The sequence below is a fragment of the Macrotis lagotis genome, chromosome 8, assembly GCF_037893015.1.
Source record: "Macrotis lagotis isolate mMagLag1 chromosome 8, bilby.v1.9.chrom.fasta, whole genome shotgun sequence".
Taxonomy (NCBI): Eukaryota; Metazoa; Chordata; class Mammalia; order Peramelemorphia; family Peramelidae; genus Macrotis; species Macrotis lagotis.
The window spans coordinates 51,668,426-51,690,228 of record NC_133665.1 but is presented as its reverse complement, the minus strand read 5'-3'; the positions used below and the strand labels follow the sequence as shown (position 1 = coordinate 51,690,228).

The following is a 21,803-nucleotide window of genomic DNA, read 5'->3' as shown; positions in this document are numbered from 1 at the left end:
GTAAAATATAGGCAAAAAATAAAATGTGAGGCACCCAGCAATTGAGTGACTGGGCACTGTAATGCAATTTTTAACACAGATTTGTATGTTCAGTAGTGTTCTACTCTTTGTGACCCTATTCTTGGCAAAGATACTGGAGTAGACTGCCATTTCCTTCTCCAGCTTATTTGATAGATGAGGAAACTGAGGCAAACAGAGTTAAGTAACTTGTCTAGGGTCACACAGATAGTAAGTGTTTGAGCCAGATTAGAATTCAAGAAGTTGAATCTTTTCCTGATTTCAAGCCCTGTTCTCTATCCACTTTGTCACCTAGCTGACCTCTAAGCCTTCATGAACCTATAATCCTTAATACCCTTCCAGATCAAAAAATAAAAAGGAAAAGCTCATTATATAATTCCTCTTTTCTAAAGGGTTTTATTTACTCTGATAGAGGAAGCAGTGACTTTGTGTTGCAAGCACTCCACAGTCAGTTTTTCTAGTGATTTTCCCAGTTCTCCACTGTTACCAGAGACACAGCTCACATCTTTCTTGAGAAGGAATTAAAAACTCTAGTCAACCAGTTTGCAATTAAATTTGTTAACCCATTGGTTCAAGCCATGAGCGATACATACACACATTTTCTTGTGGTTGCAGATGTGGGCGGCTCTCTGCAACCTACTCTGCTCCGGCACCATGTCATTGGCCCCAAGGATTATCTTTGAAAATAGGGGAAATTTGCTGCTTTAATAAAAATGTGATTTTAAGTCAACCCCTGATCAGGAGGAACAATTCTCATCTGCTCCAAGGAGTGGGAGTCGAGGAGATGGGGTTAGGCCGTTGCCTTTGTATAGGTGAGTCTCTTTTTTTTGTAAACCATTCTTTGAGTATCACTGCTAAATCTTAGGAGAAATCAGTTGAAACTAACAACTGGGGGGCTCATACCCTGGGGAAGTCTGCCCCACTCCGGAGTCCCAGAAGAAGCTTGACTAAGAAGGGTATATTGATTTTTTTAAATGACCCTAATCTAGCCTCAGACCTTCTTCAAGCTCTCAAAAGGGCTATAATTTTCCCCATTCCCAAACTCAGCTTGGGTTTGAGGAGAGACAGATAGATATTCCCCATTTTGAGCATCTCCCAGGGGAAATGAGCAGGGATTCCTTTTTGTCATCATCAATTAGCATTTATTGATCACCTACTATTTGTTAGTCTCTGCACTAAATATTAGGGATACAAAAAGGGCAAAAAAACCCAGTGCCAGCTCTTGAGGAGTTCACATTCTAATAAGAAGGAGTAAAATGCATATAAATAGTTATATGCAAGCTATGGGAGGTAATCTCAGAGGGAAAGTATTAACAATAGATATGTAGGAGAGGGGACCCTTGATTTATGACTATGAGATTTCCAATATTGTTGAGAAAAAGTTGGGGTACTGTTTCCACCACACTAGTTACTTGAAAGCAAGCTAGCAGCAGGAAGAAGAGAAATTCAAGAGTGGATCAGACTGTGTTAATAATCTGGTAGAGACTTTTTTCCTTTATGACTCAGATCATCTTTCAGGTCTGTGGGGGTAGGGAGCTGAGAAGGCAGGATTTGACAGGTGACCCCTAATGGGCATAAGGTGAAGGGTAGGGATGTTAGTTTCATTTCCATGGGTAAAATCATTTGAGACTTTTCAATCCTTTCGGGCAATTGGCATGGCTGCTTATCTATAGCAACAAGAAGTAGAGTGGGGGGGGGGAAGGGGAAAGGGTCCAGCCAGGTTCAACTAGTGACTGTTCCCCAATTTCTGAGCTTAACTTAATGGACAACTGGAACACGAAGATCCCATTTTCCTTCTCCTTTCTACTCCCCTTTTCATTTCACTTTGACTCCTCTTCTTTTTTCTCACTTTTCCCTTTTCTACAGCCTAAGGGGCTTACAACCTTAGGATCAAAGGTTACTGATTTATATGAAACAAACCATGGAGGAATATCAGTTGCCTGCCCACTTCCTCAGTGGTTGAAAAGTCTGATTCATCTCCCAAGGCTGAGGATTATCTCCAGAATTTTGCTTCCTTAACTAATATATTTGAAAAAATTTCTTAATACTTTTTATTTTTTAGGGTTTTTTTTCAAAGCAATGGGGTTAAGTGGCTTGCCCAAGGCCACACAGCTAATTATTAAACGTCTGAGGTCAGATTTGAACTCAGGTACTCCTGACTCCAGGGCCAGTTTTCTATCCACTGGGCCACCTAACTGCCCCAATACTTTTTATTTTTTACATCATAGTACATCCTGATAATCTCTCTTCTCTCTCTCCCAGGAGCCTTCCCTTGTAATTAAGAAAAAAAAATAAACAAAACCAATTGATGTATAGAGACAATGGTTGTATGGGACAGAGCAAGAGAGATTAGAGCCACTTTGTGAGTTGTATGACCTTGGGCAAGTCCTTTAACCCTGTTTGCCTCATTTTCCTCATCTATTAAATGAGTTGGAGAAGGAAATGGCAAACTATTCCAGCATTTTTTTCCAGAAAAGCCCTAAAGGGGTTATGCAGAGTCAGTTAAAACTGAACAACATCATTCTACACTCACAGTCTTTTTCCTCTCCAGGAAAAGGAGGGAGGAATATTTCCTCATCTATTCTCTGGAGTCATGTTTGGGAGGATCAATGTTATTCATCACAAAATGATATATTTTAAAATTTTAAGTCCCTAAATAAAATTTTGTAAAAAACTACCACAACTAAATGGAATGCTGTGAAATTATGATAATTGATTTTGACCAACAAAGAAGGAATATGAGAAAATCTTCCCCTTGTTTCTTTGAAGAGGTACAGGGACCATGAATAGGGAACACTTGAGTAGAATGTCAAACTTTTTCAATATGTTGGTTTGTTTTAAGGGTCTTTTCCCTCTTCTTAATTCTTTATTATAAGGGCTAGCTCTATGGCATAGGGAAGGGATATATTAGGAAACATAGGCAATGTAAAAATGGGATCACAGAGAGTTGGACATGATTGAAATGAAATCAACAATAACAACAAAAAATGTATTTCTTAAAAAGCACTCCCATGAAGTATTCTCCTAGAGGGAGACCTTTGTTGACTATGTCAGTTACTAGCTAACTACCCAGCCTGCCTCTCTACTTTACATGTTGTTTGAAGATCAAATGATTATAAAGTATTTTATAACCACAAAACATCTTTTATATATGTAAAAGACATAAAGGTGATTGGTCTTCATAACAAAAATAGGAGAGCTAAAAAAAGAAATCCTCAAGGTCCCTAAGCAGCAGTGAAAACATAGTCCTCACCCACAGTCACAGAGAAATCAACCCTGCACGCTCCAAGCACCAAAATAGCCAGTTGGGTGAGCTTCCTGGCCTGAGGGGCTTTCTGCTTTTGCTCTGGGAAGCTATCTCAGGCGTGACCTTTGGTTTGGCTCACTGTTTGGGGAGCTCTCAGGCAGAGCTCACATTTTAACCAGATGGCCACCTGAAATTCTGGCCATGAAAATGAAAGCCTTTGCCTCCTCTCTCCCCCCATGTAAGCATCTCCTGGGGGAAACCAGTTTTGAGTGGATGCTATTCCTGTCCCTGAAAGAGGAGCCGCCTAGTTGTTCCTGGGTCTAGGATGAATCTCATCTGCAGCAGGAGATTAACTTTTCCCTACTCCCTGTAGTTTCTGGCTCCCTAGGATTGTAGAGAAAAGAGAATGGGAATGTTAATAAGGCATTTCCTGACAAAGGAGGCTGAAGCTCTGGCCTGATTTCAAGAATTAATTAGTGGTCAATAGGACAATTATCATGGCTTATTAAGTCCAATATTGAGACTGACTAGACATATGGGGACCAAGGAATGTATCTCATAGGACTAAAGGAGTCAAGTTGTAGCATTTCCTATCAGCCAATCAGTATCAAGGAACAGAATAGCTCCAGTTTCCCAAAGCAGAACCAGGCTAGGGGAAGAAGAGAGGTTGAAATCAGGTCTGGTCAATACTCTCCTCTTTCTTCCTTTTCCTCCCCTTTTTTTGAAAAACTTTACTAGGGTAGATGGCACAGTGGATAAGATAACAGGCCTGGACTCAGGAGTAACTGAGTTCAAATGTAACCTCATATACTTACTAGCCATTTGATCCTGGGTAAGTCACTTTGCCTCTATTGTCTCCAAAAAGAAAAAGGAAAAAAGAAGGCTAATATTTATTTTCTTCCCCTTCCACCCCAATTTTTTTTTTTTTTTTAGGTTTTTGCAAGGCCATTTGGGGTTAAGTAGCTTGCCCAAGGCCACACAGCTAGGTAATTATTAAGTGTTTGAGGCTGGAATTGAACTCAGTTCCTCCTGACTTCAGAACTGCCCCCAGCCCAGTTCTCACTGGGGAAAAACTCTTAGAACAAATATGCAGATTAATATGGAAATATGTGTAACATGATTGTGAAGGCATAACCTATATCAGATTGCTTGCTATTTTGGGGTGGGAGGAGGGAAGAGTGAGAGGAAGAAAACTTTCCAAAAATAAAAATAGTTGAAAACTATTTTTACATATAATTCAAAAAATAAATAAAAGACTTTAATTAAAGGAAAAGAAATATGCATAGTCAAAACAAATTCACATGTTGGCCATGCCTAAAAATATATGTCTCATTCTGCATCTTGAGTCTATCATCTCTTTGTCATGTGGGTAGCATGCTTAATCCTATGAAACTGTGATTGGTCACTATGCTGATTGAAATTCTCAAGTCTTTCAAAGTTGTTTGTTTTGAAAAATTATTGTTATTATATAAATCACTCTTCTGGTTCTATTTTATTCACTCAACTTTATTATGTTCATATAAATCTTTCAATATTTCTCTGAGTCAATCCTTTTTACTATATCTAATGGTATTCTGTTCTATCCTTACCCTATAGTTTGTCTATCCAGTCCTAAATTGATTTGTACCTGCTTATTTCCAGTTCTTTGCTGTTATAGAAAGAACAGCTATGAGCATTTTTGTACATATAGGATCTTTTTCTCTTTCTTCTCTCTCTTTAGGGAATAAGCCTAATAATGGTATCATCAGTTAAAGAATATGCAAATTTAGTTACTTTTGGGCAGAGTTCTGGGGTAAATAAGTGAACTACATTGATTCTATTTTATTACTCAATTCTGGTTCTAGTTCATTCTTTTTGTGTTCAGTTATGGGTCCATTCCAGTTTCTGTGAGAAAACTATTCAGTTTTGGGAATTTTGAGAAAAATTTAATACATTATTTGAACCTAGATATGCATGACTGGGAAGCTGGATCACTTCTCTCTGCTGCTTAACCAGGGATCTAGGTTATCTAGGTTATGCTGACCAAAAAACCCACTCAGATCCTAAAAATGATGCAAGGAGTTTGCTCACAATTATACATCTCAAGCAACTCATATACGTGACATCTAAAAACTGATCCTTGTACTGATTAATTTGCTGCAGCTGGCTGGTATAGTGGTTAGAGTTTTGGACCTGAAGTCAGGAGGACCTGAGTTTAAATCCAACCTCAGACACTTAGTTTATAATACTGGGCAAGTCACTTAATCCCATTTGCCTCAGTTACTCATTTGTAAAAATGAGGTTGAGAGGGAAACCATTCCAGTGTCTTTTCTAAGAAGATCTCGACTGGAGTCCCAGAGAGTTGGGCTGAATCAACTCAACAACAACCACCACCACCATGCTTGTTTCTTTGACTAAATACAGACACATGAGGAAGTGGGACACCCCTTTTTCTGATTTCAGGGAAGTGTACCTCTTTACTCATCCCTCTTCCAACTGAGAAATTCCCTAATCTTTCCTTCAATTTGAAACCAGATTAATCAATTTTGTAGCCTAGTTAATTTTTAAAAATTAATTACCTTATTTGATTAATCATTTTTAAGGCATAAAAATCTGTTTCTCCCTGTATTTGGAATCCAGAACCAAAGCCAAGGAGGCAGAGTCTCAATTTGTTATGCTATTAGCATACATTGCCAAATAAATATCTTGTAAGCTCGAATTTTTGTTTCCTTACTCATTTCATCTTTCATCCACCATGGGGAATCACTTTGAAAAGCAGAAGGAGTGATAGAAATGTGACCTATTATTATTATTCTTGGTAGGTCCCTTTGGACTTCTCACCATTGGTATCTCTAGGTCACCCTAGATACCCTTCCCTGACCCCTCATGTCAAGGCTGTAGCTTATGAACACCTGCACATAGGAGTCTGAAGGAACTTTATTTAAACTTCTCTCCCTCTACTTCTAGAGTGAACCATAGTGAAATTGAGTCAGACAGTCTTTAGTGGGATTCCCTAGTCACTGCTGCCTATGTTTAACACCTTTTCTGAGGTCAACAGTTTGACTGACTTTTTTTTTGTAATATGTTAAGACTTAAAGACTTTATTTTTTTGAAGAAATAAAATTTTATTGAAACCTTGAAACTCTGTTAGACTTTGGTTGTTTCTTTTTAAAGAATATATTAAATCTAACCTCATAGTAGCAATACCATTCCACTCATTTGTGTCCCCTTCTGAACTTCCTTCTGCAATCTTTTATTGTTGTTCTTTGCCAATGGAAATGTTCATGTTTGTTGATTTCTGTCAAATTTATAACTAAAAAAGAAAATCTGGAAAGATGTCAAGTGGGATCCAACTCTTGTCCCTACCTCCCCCACCCATTTGGTTGATGCCTTTTGGTTTTATTTTTTAAATTGTATTATTATTATTATTCTGATCTTAAACTAACTTTTTTTTTATTTCACAGCTATTTCTGGATTTTCTCCCTACTCAGACCACCCCCCTCCAAAAAAAAAAAAACTCAGGACGGAAAAACAAATAATCTCTCTCTTGTAAGAAAGGAAAATAGTTCAGTAAAACCTCATCGGATAGTGGCATAATTTTCTATATCCTTATTGTTCCTACTTTTCTACTGACATTTCTCCCCTGAAGCCAAAATTGATCATTAAAATTAGTCAGCATCCCTGTCTTAGGTCTACTGCAGTTTTACTGAGAGGTTTTCAGAAGCTGTCAGTCTTCCCTAAATTTTTTTCTTGGTCCCTACTAAATTACAATAATAATTTCTTTTCCTTTTTTCCTCAACCATTCCACCATTCCACTGACCATTCTGAAAGCTATATAGATCTGAATGATTCTCACTTCTATCCTTTCTCTTTGCTCACCATCTTAGAGTTTTATTTCTCCTCACCACCTCCTCTTTGATATAAATCTCTTGCTCACCTATCTTCACAATCACTCAGCCCTCGCAACAATTCGAACATCAGTCTTTCCTACCTCACATAGCTATTTCCTTAGCCTCCCAGCTCATACTCTCATCACTTCTCATCTGGACTCTCACCATAGCTTTTTTTTAAGGCAGTCCCAGAATCACTCAGCTAGCAAGTGTCTGAGGCCACATCCTCCTGACCCCAGAGTGGTGTTCTATGCATTTTGCCACCTAGCTGCTCCATTTGTTTGTTTGTTTGGTTTTTGCCAGGCATTGGGGTAAAGTGATTTGTCCAAGGTTACCCAGCTCGGTAATTGTTAAGTGTCTGAGACTGGATTTGAACTCAGGTGCTCCTGACTCCAGGGCTGGTGCTCTATTCACTGCACTACTTAGCTGCCCAGCCACACACAATAGCTTTTTTTTTTTTTTTTTTTTTTTAGTTTTTACAAGGTAATGGGGTTAAGTGGCTTGCCCAAGGCCACACAGCTAGGTAATTATTAAGTGTCTGTGACCAGATTTGAACTCAGGTACTCCTGACTCCAGGGCCCCTGCTCTATCCACTGCACCACCTACCTGCCCAGCCACAATAGCTTCTTAATGGTTATCCCTTGCACCTTTTCCAATTCATCCTTCACACATCTGCCAAATTGATTCCTAAAGCACAGGGAGGTTTGACCATGTCAGTCTCCTGCTCAAAATGCTTTAGGGGTCCTCTATTGCTTCCATGATCAAATACAGACTCATTTGTTTGGCATTGAATGCCTTTTCACAATCTGCTTGGCACATATCACATGCTTAATTAATGCTGATTAATTCATTTCATCTTTCTAGTAATGTGATTTCACCATATTCTCTCCAGTTATCCTATGTGTCATCCAAATGTTCTTCTTGTTCCTTACACTCAATATTTTATCTTCCAACTCCATACCTTTGTATATACTGTCCTTCATGACCAGAATGAACTAACTTTGTTTTATTTACTTATCTGCGTATGTCTTGTTTTCATCAATAAAGAATAAAGTTCTCTAAGGTTAGGACTAATTCATTTTTGCCTTTGTATCTTCACTGTGTAGCATGACATCTTGTCCATGATAGGAATGTAATAAAAGCTTATTTGATTGATTGAACGATGGGTATACTGTCTATAGATTAAGACTATCAATTACACACAGTGGCAGAACTGGGAACAAATAGAAAGTATTGACTGTTACAATTCAGAGGCACTGGAGAACACAGAGCATTGAATGTCAGGGCAGAAAGGAACGTTAGAGATCATTTCTTCCAATGCCCCCTTTTTTTTTACAAAGAAAGAAACTGAGAAAGTGTCAAACTGACTTCTTCAGGATTACTCTGTAAGGGCGGAAACAAAACTGTCTAGGTGCCTGGGACTGTGTCATAGGTCCTGCATCTTGGGGCTTGGTGAGTCTGCCTCTTAGCATTTGTTTTTCTGTCACCCACATGCTTCTTATCAATGAGCATAATCTAACTTATATAACAGGCAAGTAAATACAGTAATGCCCTATGACTATCAAAAGTAACATCTTGAAAGACAGATGAACTGATAGCAACTGTTGAATCTTGTCCTCACTAAACCTACCTCCTTGAATACTTCCTACCCTATTCCTACCCTAGCAACTCTTTCTAAGGGGCACCTCTTGTGCCCCCCTAATCTGGAGGCCCATTGAGAGATTAGCCAGGCTTCTTAGTACTTCAGAAGCCATCTGAGTTTACATTGAAGTATAGGGTAACTCAATTATATTGACTAGAAGCCATCTTCATGTCTTCTTCCTTTTATTCTTTTTTGTTTTGTTTTGTTTTTGCAAGGAAATGGGATTAAATGACTTCTCTCACGTCACACAGCCAGGTAATTATTAAGTGTGTGAGGTCAAATTTGAACTAAGGTCCTCCTGCATAGTTTGAGAAAACCCAATTTGGGTTTTGGTCCTAGGTTCTGTTGTAAACTTGACAAGTTGCTTCCTTTCTATGGGCCTTAGTCTTCTCTTTATGCAAAATGAGGGAGTTGGATTAGATGAGCCTTAAAGTCCTTCCTTATGAGATGGAAGCTCTGTGAGAGTAGATACTGTTTCTCTTTTGCCTTTGTAGTACTAGTACTCAGCATAGTCCATGTTGAATTAGTTTTATTGTTTTGAATTATTTCTTCCACATCAAGGGTGTTAAGAGATTCAGTGCTGTTGTCCCATGATCTGGAAAGTCCAAATAAAAGTTTTGGAGCCCCCTTTGTACCAGAGAAATCTAATTTTTTCTTTTTCTTTTATTGGGTGTTTACATTACTCCATTGTAAAATTTGGGTTATGTATTTGATTAAAGACTCTGTGTCAAATGCTATCCTTTGTATGTTATCTGAGCTTCTGCAAAATTCCCCCCAAATTTCCAATTAATTTCTTAAACTTGCCTGCTATACGTTAACATCTCAATGGGAAAGTTGAGATGTGAAAGGGATAACTATAACTGAATTGGAGAATTAAGTTAGGAGGAAAAGCAACCACTTCTCATTCACTGGGGAGGGATGGAAGAGAAAAACTTGCTAATGAATTTCAGTGGGTGCTGGATAGTTATCTATCTGACTTTCAGATATCTAACCATGCTAATGATGATAGCTCACATTTATATAGTGTTTTGCTGCTTACAATGCATTTTTACATACATTATCTCATCTAATTCACATAATATGTGAGGTAGACAGAGTAGAGATTATCATCCTTATTTCATAGACAAGGAAATTGAGGTTTAGAGAGGCGGAGAAATAACTCTCAGGCTAGGCAGCAAGTCAAGTGGCAAGTTAGAACTCCCTCTCAAGAACACTTGATTCTTTTTCTGGTATACTTCCTCTTAGACCATCCTCTCTCTGCTGTTCTCTGACTCGAATTTGGATGCTAGTTGGGAGTGGTGCAAGGAGGGACTGGAATAGAAAGTTGGGGACAGAATATCAGCTTGAGTGAAGGGTTTGTGTATGACCCTAGAGGCAGTAAGGAGCCAAGGAAGTTTTTTGAGTGGAGGCCTAGGGAGACTATTTTAGCAGTTGTGTGAAAGGTGAACTGGCAGCCTCCTCCAACTTTCCTCTTCATGTTGATAGCACTCTCACCTAGTGTCAAAACCTATAGCATATGGGATACCCCCTCTCCTCCTTATCCACATAAAAACTAATCACATGCATACAAGGGGGTCAGAGAAGATGACCATTAATGTTCCTCTCTGTTCTATCCATTCTACCTCCTTGCATGTGACTGCTCCTCTTGGGGCCATCACTGGTCATCTTGAAGTGTGTCTTCCCATTAGACTCCTTTGAATCTGGAGGAGAGATTAAGGCTGATGACTTTGCAGTTCTACCTCATTTAAATCCAATTCCCTTGTAAATCAAAACATCACCCTCCTGCTGACTTTGTTCCTCTTTGAGAATGAAGGATGAACAACAATAAGCAGTCTGCTCCTCTCCCCTCTTATTGCCACTACACTAATCTCAGTCTTCATAATCTCTCCTGGATGACTATAATCACCTTCTAGATGAGCTCCCTCTCATCAATCTCCCCCTTCTCCAATCCATTCTATACTGCTTCCATCTCCCTTGCCTAACTAGAAGGGGACTACTAGCTGTTCATTGGTCATATGCTGCTATTTCTCTCTTTATGTTGGCTGGCCCTTTGACATATACCACACTCTCCTCATTTCTGTCAATTCTAATCCTTTTCTTCCTCCAAGACTGATCTCAGGTGCCAGTACCACCATGCAACCTTCCTTTATCTTCCCAGTTGGGGAAAAAAAGTATCTCTTCTCTCCTGAAATTTTCCCAGGGAAGTTTGTCTAGCTTTATCCTTTGGCCCTTCATCGATTCCTCCTATTAGTTTGTAAACTTCCTTAGGGAAATGGCTATTTCTCTTTTCATTTTTTTGTTTTCTTTTGCAAGGCAATGGGGTCAAGTGACTTGCCCAAGGTCACACAACTGAGGCCGGATTTGAACTTAGGTGTTCCTGATTCCAGGGCCGTGCTCTATCCTCTGTGCCACTGAGCTGTCCCCCTATTTTTATTTTATTAGCCCTCAGAACCCAGGACAGTTCCTTGAACTAAGGGAAGTACTTGATGAATGTTCATTGAGTTGAAATAGTTGTTTCTGTTTCAGGGTCATGTTTCACAGACATTTCTGGGAGGAGAACCTGCATTGTACAGCTTTTCACCTGGCTCTGCGTGGTGTCCTTTAGTGGAGGGGAAGGAGGAGGTGAGGAGTGGGGGTGGGAAGGTCATCCAATTTTCACTCAGATGCTGTTACCTCAGGAGGCAGCCTCCTCCAACTTTCTATTTTGTATTGATAGCACTTTCATCTTTTCAGTTACCTAGGGTCAAAACCTTAGGCATGTTTTATACTCCTACTTCCATCCCCCCTCATCCTTCTATGTACAATCTAATTACATGAAGAGAAGGGGGTTGGAGAAGATGAAAGGAGGTTACCCTTAGACCTTCTTCCCATTTTCCTTTTATCCCAGCCCCTTAGCCCTTCTTTCCATTTTCCTTTTATCCCAGCCCCCATTTCATAGGAAACTGTGGCAACTTGTGATCAAAGAGAAAATTAGTTTAAATGGCAACAGAAAGGACTTCATTTAGACACAGGAAAATAAAAAACTTCCTGCAATTAAATGATCACATCACCATTGGAGGTCTTCATAGTCTAGCTTTAACTAGATTGTGCCCTTGGTTGCTTGGGTACTCTTCAGGCTTTGAGAATGGAGGGAGGTATTGCTTCCCAGCATGCAGCTACCCTGGGCCCCTATCTTAGAACTGAAGCTCAGGTAAATAAGGCCCTCTCCTATCCCTGGAGGAGTGTTGGGGAGAGTACAACACTGAGTGAAGATCAAACACCCTCCCTGCTCCCTCTTGGCTCTTTTCCTACTGCAGCTCAACAACTTGGAGCCTTGACCTGCCTCAATAATTACATAACTAGGATCCATTGTAGTTGGAATACCACCCTACCAAGACAAGACAGAGTCCATCAGCTCCTCTTCACCAGGTAAAGCCTAATCAGGTGCATAAGAGGGGGAGAGTCCCAACTTTGACTTTTGGGAATATTGACTTCTTGACCTGGGCACCAATTTTAGGAAAGGTTTAGAAGGGGAGGATACTCTCTCCCTCCTAAGATACTAGGTAAGATTCAGGGCCAGTAAGGGCAGCTTCTAACTTGGCTGGGGGGGATGATCATTGAATGTTATTAGTCAATCAACAAATCTTTACTAAGCACCTACTAAATGCTTAGCCCTAGGTCAGGATTTCTAGGAAAGATGAATGTATATGTATTTTTGTATGTATGCATGTATGTGTTGTAGCTCTAAAGCTACCTTTTTCCAGGCAGTGGAGTCAAAGGAGAAGGGTTTGCATTCTGGCTCTACAATTTCCTGCTTGGGTGGCCTTGGATGAGTCACATCTACTAGGTTTCAATTTTCTCATTTGCAAAGTGGAGTTTTACTGGATGATATCTCAGCACCCTTCCAGTTCTAAATCCTATTTATTAATCAACCATCTTCTGCATTCTCACTGTATCTTTTCTTGTTCCTCTTTTCAGACTCTTATATTATGGTAACCTATATTGTAGTTATTTACTTCCATATTACATTCCCCTCTTCTTTAAGACTTTAAGCTTCTTGAGGACAAGAGCCATGTCTCATTTGTTTTTTTATAACCCTTGTAATTGAAGGACAAAAGAGATGGATATAGGCTGAAGTATCAGGGAACACCTCTTGGGACCCATAGGTTTGGTGGAGATGGAGAGATGGAGGTATAAAGAAAAGACCTAGGTCCCAAGAACAAGGATGAAGAATTCAGGGCTATGTTTATTCTGTTAAAGGAGTATCTCTCTTTCATTCTAATTACCTCACTTATCTAATTAGCTCACTCCCTCCATGATTGTGTTTTATAGCAATGTGGAACCACATGAAAACTACACCTGTATCCTCCAGATGGGCACCTGCACACTAGAACTCCCACCAGACAAAATACTGACAGGACTTGATGAGTTCTCCATTAATTTCCATGGCAATGTATCTGGAGTGGAGCTGGTATATCTGTTGGACCCTGAGTATCTGCCCAGGCAGAACAGTGAGTGGATTATCTTGCCATGGGATCATAGGGATGGGAATAGGAGTATTGAGTATTCCAGGCAAAGAAACTTCCTAGCCTTCAGGAACAGTGATCTGTTAGTTACTGAGTATGGGAGTTCATGCCTGTCCTCTTGATTACTGGGTTTGGGGGGGGGTTGGCTCATTTGAATTTGGGAGTTCTGAGAATAGAGTTAAAGGTGATAGGATGTTGGCAATAAGTCTGACATTAAAAAGAATTAAAATCCTAGGAGTGGACTGCCTGGTTATCTAAGGAAATATGAACCAGTCCAGGATAGAATAATGGAAGAGATTAAAAGCTTCCATATTTATCAACATTAGAATCAGAGCATAAGTGACAACTATACTTATAAACTGACTGAGACAAGAAGACCTAGTCTCAAACAAAAAAATCCAATTCCAAAAAAAATAAAATATTGATGTCAGACATTTCTCTGGGTGGCTGAGATCCAAGGAAGATGGGTTTGCATCCACTGTCTTGAAGGAATCAGACCTCTTAGCCTTAATGTATTATATTCACATCCTCTGAGTTTAGGGAGACACTATGGGGCTTTCTTTTCCCTCAATTGCTTCTGTCTGTCTTGATTCAGTTTTTAAAGAAAACCTAGAGATAGGAGCAAGTTTGAGATCTCGGTTCAGAATCACACTGGAGATCAGGTTTTGGAAGAATGAACTGGAGAAGACAGGTTAAAACACTTGGGTTTATTTAGTCTAGAGCAGAAAAAGTTCTATATACTTTGGGACTGGAGAGAGTAAGAGGATGGGGAGTGATTAATAACTTGTTAGCAGTATGAGGGAGCATGATCTTTTTCTAGGATCCTTCCTTTATGGAGGTGATCCAGTTGGATGACCAGGAGCCTCCATTCTCAGTGTCCATAGATAATCAAAGAGAGAATTAGCTTAAATGACAACAGAAAGGACTTGATTTAGACACAGGAAAATCAAAAACTTCCTACAATTAAATGATCACATGACTATTAGAGGCCTTAGAACCTCTTTTCTGCATATTCTTAAGGACGGGGGAAACAGACCCTCCAGTATTACCCAAAGATAAGAAAGATGGTTCCTCCCAGCCCAGGACTCTAGGGGCATCTCTCAGGGCATCTTTCTTGCTCAGATTCTTACCTACTTGCTATCTCTTTGATCCCAGTCTCCTCTCTGGCATCTTCTGTTTCTATAGACTTTTGGAAGGTGAAACTAGTGAAGGTGGGGATGATCTGAAAAGGGTCTAGAGACCCCTGCTCAATTTCCCCATCCCAAATAGTCACAAACAGCTGTTGACAGCCTTCAGCAGAATAATCACAGGCCCAGATTCAGTGGGATTTTTCTGTTCTAGTCAAGCTCGATCCTCCCTCCAACCTGCAGAGCAATGTCAGCTCTAGAGGCTGCATCATTTCCTGGAAGCCTCCAATTGAAGAGCTGTACAAGTCCCTCCGCTATGAACTGGCCTTGAAGAAGCACGGGGAAGCCTGGGAGGTAAGACTAGATGTGTCAACATACCCAAATTTCCCCAGTTTGGGAAACCTTTTAGGTGGGGTATCTGTGTTATAAGAAGACCTCTGCAGCCTGTTTCCAGCCCTCACCAATATCAGCGTCCCCGTCCCCACTCTTCCTTCTCTATAAAACTTTCTTTAGCTTCCAAACTGTGTGGTACCTGTCCCAGCAAAATGGGCATGAACACATCCCCTGCTGTCTAAAGGCTGCTCACCAAAGACATACTGGCCCAAAGGCCCAGGAGTCCAAGACTAGGATTGCTATAATACCGCGATGGGGTCTATTGTGGTTAGAACTATGGAGACCCAGGCCTTGAGCTTCAACCCTGCACACTGATATTGTATGAATCCCCCACAGAGGGCAAGACATAAAGATCACATTGTGGGGGTGACTGCGGCCACCATTGAAGCCTTCGAATTTGGCCCTGGCTTGATCTATGAGGCCCGGCTGCGCAGTCGCATGGGCTCCCAGGAAGTAGGTGAACCCTTGGACGATGAGGAAGACTACTTCAGCTATAGGAGCCAATGGAGCGAGTGGAGTCCAGTCCTGCAGTTCCAGACTCCAAGCTCTCTAGGTAGGTGAGCAGCTGTTGCTAGGCTGGGAGCTTCGCAGGGTTCTAGCTCTCTGGGAGAGCTGCTGAGTCTCTCTTCTAACCAGTGGCGACAGGTAGCCTTTCTGTTTTCTCATAACCCTCCTGGGTCAGGTCCTGCCTTCTCTGGTACAACTGATATCCAGAAAAGAGTAGAACTCCTTTCACCCACTCTGAGAGGGATAAAGTTCTTGTGTCCAAGTATCCCCAGGATAGGGATAGAACCATGTGATAATAAGGATAGATGCTGAGAGTCAGTCAAGAAGCACTTAATTTTTTTTAGAATGTTTTTATTTTATTTTATTTATTTTTATTTTTGCGTGTAAAAACAATTTTTGACATTTTGGGGAAAGTAAATCAATGTTAAGTGACTTGCCCAAAGTCACACAGCTAATAAATATCATAGGCTAGATTTGAACTCAGGTCCTCCTGACTCAAGGGCTGGTGCCATCTACTTGCCTCCTTGACATTTTTTATTTTTGTTTTTTAATAATTTTTGAGTCCTAAATTCCCTCTTTCCATTTTTACCTTTCTCTCTCCTTTATATGGCAAGCAATTTGATACAGATAATACATATACAGTCATAAAAAACATTTCTGTATTAGCCATGTTACAAGAGAGAATACAGACCAAAAAAAAAAAAAACCAAACCAAAAAAACAATCTAGAAAATTAAAGTAAAAAGAAAATGTCTTTCAATCTGTATTTAGACTCTCTTGTTCTTTCTCTGGAGGTTAATAGTATTTTTCATCATAAATTCTTTGGAACTGTCTTTCAACAAACACTACTTAAGCACCTATTGTGTTGTTATGTTATTAAGTATCCACTATGTGGAAGGCATTGGGTTAGGTTCTAGGCAGAGAAAGACAAAATGAAAAAACAGTCCCTTCTTTCAAGGAACTTATATTCTAATAGAAGAAGGAGGATATAACATGTAAACAGGTAAGTTTATACCCAATAACTTATTGAGGAAAGAAGAGCTACTAACGACTAATGGGAATAGGCAAGGCTTCTTGTCTAAGATGACACATGACCTTTGTCTTGATGGAAACCAGGAAGATCTGGATTACTTCCCAAGCCTTATCACTGACTTTACCTTGGGTAAGTTATTTTTTTCCCTCAGAGCTCCAATTTTCCAGTCTGTAAAATGGGGTGATCTCTAAGGTTCCTTTCAACTATAAAGGTGGAATGGTTTCTCCTTCTTGCACTGATGCCTTAATTTCAAGTTAGGAAAATTCCAATATCTTAAATAGGCTAGATCTAGGTATTCTGTTCAGAGACAGTTATGTCAAGGAACCCAAAGCCATTCATTTAATTTTGTTTTACAAATATTCAGCAGATTAAATGTGGCAAATTAGTATTCAGCATGTGTATCAGTCCTCAGTGAACACTTGATAATTATGGAGGTCAGCTTTGTGCTCTGGAAGACATAAGCACATCCCTCCCCTTACCTGTCCATTTATCCTGGGAGGATCACAGCCCAGGCCACTTTACTGGAAGATAGTTTCATCTTAGTGTACAAAGGGTGATCAGGGGAATCTCCTGTTCTGATGGACTGGGGCACTCTGTGATAGGCAAGCATGACTCCATGGAGATAACAGACACATGCTCTGGCTCAGCAAATTGGAGGAGGGAGGATGTTTCCTTGTTACAGTAAGGTCAAGGGACTTAGAGCTGAAAAGGAACCATAAAAGGGTCCTCCATAGTCTAACTTCCTCATTTGACAGAGTGAGATCCATAGAGGTTAAATTTTTTTGTCCAGGGTCATATAGGTAATAATAATAAAAAATTAATAATAATTAATAATAATAATAATAACTAGCATTTTATGGTGCTTTTATATTGTAATATTACAGATATTATCTCATCCTCACAACAACCCTAAGAGGCAGGTGCCATTATAACCCTCACTTTATAGATGAGGAGAATGACTCAGACAGAGATTAAGTGACTTGCCTAGAATCCCACAGCTAGTACTTATCAGAGGCTGATTGTGAACTTCGGGTCCAGTACTTTTATCTTGAGTTGTGTCAGACCTAGTCTCAGGCTGAGATTTTCACTGATGATGTTTTTTATACTATTTCTTCCTGTTTATGGTCTGACCCTAGAGCACTGCCATGCTTCCTCTTTCATCAGCCTTAAGGGGTGCACAAGCATTATTCCTTATGGCAGATTGGACTAAAATAGACAGAACCACAGGGCTCATCTCCAGGATAATAATATCAGCTTACATTTTCATAACACTTAATGGTTTACAGAATATTTTGTTAGTCAACAAACATTAAGTATCTTTGCTAAGCATTGGAGTATATAATGGAAGGAAAAATAGTCTCTGCCTTCAAGGAGCTTACATTCTAATGGAAGAGGCAACAGGTAAACCACTGGGTGTTAGACCAGCTAGAAGGATGGAAGATCTGAGAGTTCATTAGATAGCTGTTGTGGGGAATTTTCCCTTAATGCTGTGGGGTTGACAATAAAAACATCACCCCCATTTTTTTAGAGAAAGAAACAAAGTAGGGAAGTAGACGTGATGGTGTTAGAACTAAAAGGTAGCCTAGACATCACATAAGTCCATCTCCCCTCCCATTTATCCATTTTAGAGATGAAGAAATTAGGGCTCACAGAAGGGAAAGGGCCTGCCCAAGGTGATAACAAATAATCAGTCAAACTGTAGATAGTATGAGTCAGATTTTTTGAATTCATTTTTCCCTCATTTAGCAAGTATGTATTTTTCTCTCCCTTCTACTTCCTTCCCTGTCTTAAAAAATAAAATAAACCCTTGTAACAAACATGGGCAGCTAGGTGGTGTAGTGGATAGAGTGCCAGGTCTGGAGTCAGGAAGTTCTGAGTTCAAATTTGATCTCAGATACTTGCTCACTGTGTGATCCTGGACAAGTCACTTAACTCAATTTGCTTCAGTTTCTTCATTTGTAAATTGATTTAGAGAAGGAAATGGCAAACTATACCATTATCTTCGTCAATATCTCAAATGGGATCATGAAGAATTGGACATGACTGAAACAACAGCAAAAAGGCATCGTCAATCCTAACAAATTCCTGCATTGATCATGTTCCAAAATGTCTCCTTCTGTATCTTGAGTTCATCACTTCTCTGCCGAAAGGTAGGTATTAATCTGACTTTCTTGCTGGCCCTTTGGAATTATAGGTAAACTCACCCAGGATTCCTTACTTCAGATTCACTCTTCACTACTCTGTCTCTAAATTCTCTTTCTACATAGTTAGGATTTTAAAATTTGGAGATGGAAGGGACTCATTCTACAGTGAAAGAAACTGAGGCACAGAGAACAGAGTGACTTGTTCAAGGTTACATAGGTAGCAGGGAGCATAGCCACAATTCAAACTTCTGACCTCTGACTCCAAAGCTGGTGTCCTTTCTCCTAGATCACAAGCCACCGAGGTCAGTTTATTAGTTGACACAGCAGACTGTATCCTCACCTTGTCAAGTTCTTTGGTTCTCCATATGGGGCTCCTAGTTGTTGGGTTCTCAGACAATACCTATGAAAAAATGCTGCTGTTGGCACTGCTCACAAGTTGCAGAAGGTAGCATTCTTTTTTGGTTTTTTTTTTTTGGTTTGTTTTTAGGTTTTTTTGTGCAAGGCAAATGGGGCTAAGTGGCTTGCCCAAGACCACACAGCTAGGCAATTATTAAGTGTCCGAGACCGGATCTGAACCCAGGTACTCCTTACTCCAGGGCCGGTGCTTTATCCACTGTGCCACCTAGCTGCCCCAGAAGGTAGCATTCTTGTTAGCACCATGATTTGCCCTTATCTCTACATTTCTCAGCCTGATTTCTAAGAGGGCTTGACTTTGCTTGGGGCTCAACTATATTGAGGGCACTCCCCAGATACTGAGGGGGAGTCAGAGCTTGGGAATGGGCTGGTGTGCAGGTCACGGTGGTGGCAGCTGAAGTTCACTCCACAGAGAGCCCCTGGGAAGTGTCCCTATCCAGGCTGACAGTTGACTTGAATACAGCAGCTGGCATTATCTGATAACTCCCCACCAGGTATATGAGCTAGAGCACAAGTAGGAGCCCTTAGCTGACTGGTCGGTCACTTGTAGGGGAAGTGCCTCTCTATGGGGTATGTGGAGACAAAGAGTTGATGTCATTCAGGAACTCAGACAGATAGAATGAATATGTGGTTCCTTTGGCTGCCTCCACATATGGTTGTTGAGAGCACCTTTACAGGCAATGGGAGACTGTGAGGAGACCATCCTCATAACATATTTTTGTGTTGATGTTTAAACAAGACAACTGCTTGATCTTAAAAGACCATGAGTTCTTTATTATGTCAAAACAGAACAGCTTTGAGTCTTGACCTAAAACAAATTCATTAGCTCAGTTTGAAAAATCAAGAGCCTTACATGAGGGAAAGATCACAGATGGAAACATTTAAGATTTCCTTATTTTACAAATGAGGAAACTGAGACACAGAGTAGTTAACTCATCTAGTGCCTCACAGCTAATAAGGATCTGAGGTGATATCTGAATTCATGTCTTCTCAACTCCAAATCTAGTGCCTTAACACTCCATATTGTGTCTCCTAGACTGGGTCAGAGATCATGGTTAGTTTCCCAAATCCAGTAAATCTATGACCCTAAGTAAGCCCTTTAAATTTTGTGAGGCTCTTTTTCTCTGTCTGAAATATAGGAATAATAATATTTGCATTATTTACCAAGCAGGTCATTGTGAGGAAAATGCTTTGCAAAATTCTGTGTTTATGTGGTTTATTATTATTAGTATAACTTTCCTTTTTAGGAAAAGGAGAATTTAAGGAGACAGGAGAATTGGATAGAAGGAGGAGGGAGAAGCCAAGAATAGAAGATAATTGGAAGGAGGAGGATTTGCTCAGAAGCCCCTCAGAGCTAGTTGTTATGCCTTGGCAGACGACCAGGAGTAGGGCATCAGGGGCTGACTGCAAATTAGGGAGGTGGGACCTTGGAACTCTCCAGCATATAGAGCTATGAAAGCTTAAAAGACTGGATGGTCGTTTAACTGACAGATGAGGCCCAAGAATCAAAGCCCTATCTCCAGGGTTGCTGATTTTTCTCAAGGTCCAGTTTCAGCCTTGGCTTTTCATGTTTGCCTTCTGGCTGGGGAGAACATTCCTGGGGCAACTGGAGGGGGTCCAGAGGTAGAGGAAGTCTGGAATGTGAGTGGGTCACTCACTGACAGTGGAGTTCACAAAGGGAGGATCCAGTTTTTCGGCCAATCAACAAATGTACTTTGTGCAAGTACTGTGCTAAAGGATATTGGATATATAGGGTAAAAGACAATCCCTGCTCTTCAAGACAACATACACAATCACTATGTACAAACAAGCTCTAGAAGGGATAAATTTGAAATAATCCAAAGAATGAATAGAAGAATCCAAAGAATAGAATTTAAGTTAATGGTTTCATGGACTCTAGAGAACTACATTCCAAGGGACCTTTAAGATCATCTAGTTCAGCCCATTTATTTTATTAGTGAGGAGTAACCTGAAGTTCAGAAAGAATTAAGTGACTTGCTAAGCTACACAGCTAAATGAGACAGCCAGGTCATCATTAGTGCACATTCCAGAAGGGACTGGGAATCATGACAATACCTTCCTGAGCTCAAATCTGGTCTCAGGACAACACCTTCCTGAGCTCAAATCTGGTCTCAGACACTGACTAGCTGTGTGACCCTGGGCAAGTCTCCTAACTCTGCTTGCCTCAGTTGCTGAATCTATAACCACTCTAGTGTCATTGCCAAGAAAACCCAAAATGGAATCATGACTGAAAACAGCAAGAAGAAAAAAGGACCATATGGCTAAAAAAAACCCAAAACCAAAAAACCCAAGTAGAATTCAAACTCAGAACTTCTTACTCCAAGTCCTGTTTTGTATAGATCCCCAGAACTAGCCTTAAATGGGGAGGGTCAACTTTGAGGGTAGTGCATGGGCACATTCAACATGTTTTCTTGATTCTTGTCTCTCTAACACAGTCATACTGCTAGCAAGTGTCTAAGGTCGGGTCTGAACTCATGAAGACCTAGTGCTCTATTTACCTAATTACTATGTATGGGCTTTAGCAAGTCTCTTACCTTTTCTGAATGTTTCTTCATTGGTAAACTGGAGCTTATAACCTCTTCCCAACTTTTCTCAAAGGACTGTTGTGAACACTGAATGAGATTATGAAAATGAATATGTGCCTTGGAAAATTGTAAAAATGTCCCGTATTAGTGTTTTCTTATTTGTGAGACAAGGCAAATACGAACAGTATCAGCCAAATATTTACAATGTACTTTGTGACTCACAGTGTGGTTCATGTACATGTCCTCATTTTTTACACTCAATAATCCTGAGAACCCACACAGATTCCTCCAGTATTGGTATTGCCTTTTTACAGATGAGAAAACTTAGACCGAGAGAGAGAGAGAGAGAGAGAGAGAGA

General features: G+C 40.2%; 1 protein-coding gene across 1 annotated transcript in view; it reads left to right on the top strand.

Annotated features, from left to right (window-relative positions):
* The first annotated feature begins 694 nt into the window (after positions 1–694).
* Positions 695–21,803, top strand: part of LOC141495536 (interleukin-9 receptor-like) — a 33,508-nt gene continuing 12,399 nt past the window's right edge. The window contains exons 1-6 of the mRNA XM_074196961.1: positions 695–830; positions 11,303–11,398; positions 12,073–12,184; positions 13,088–13,266; positions 14,623–14,762; positions 15,138–15,354. Of these exons, the coding sequence (XP_074053062.1) occupies positions 803–830; positions 11,303–11,398; positions 12,073–12,184; positions 13,088–13,266; positions 14,623–14,762; positions 15,138–15,354 (772 nt within the window). The 5' untranslated portion in view covers positions 695–802. The remainder of the gene's footprint in view (positions 831–11,302; positions 11,399–12,072; positions 12,185–13,087; positions 13,267–14,622; positions 14,763–15,137; positions 15,355–21,803) is intronic.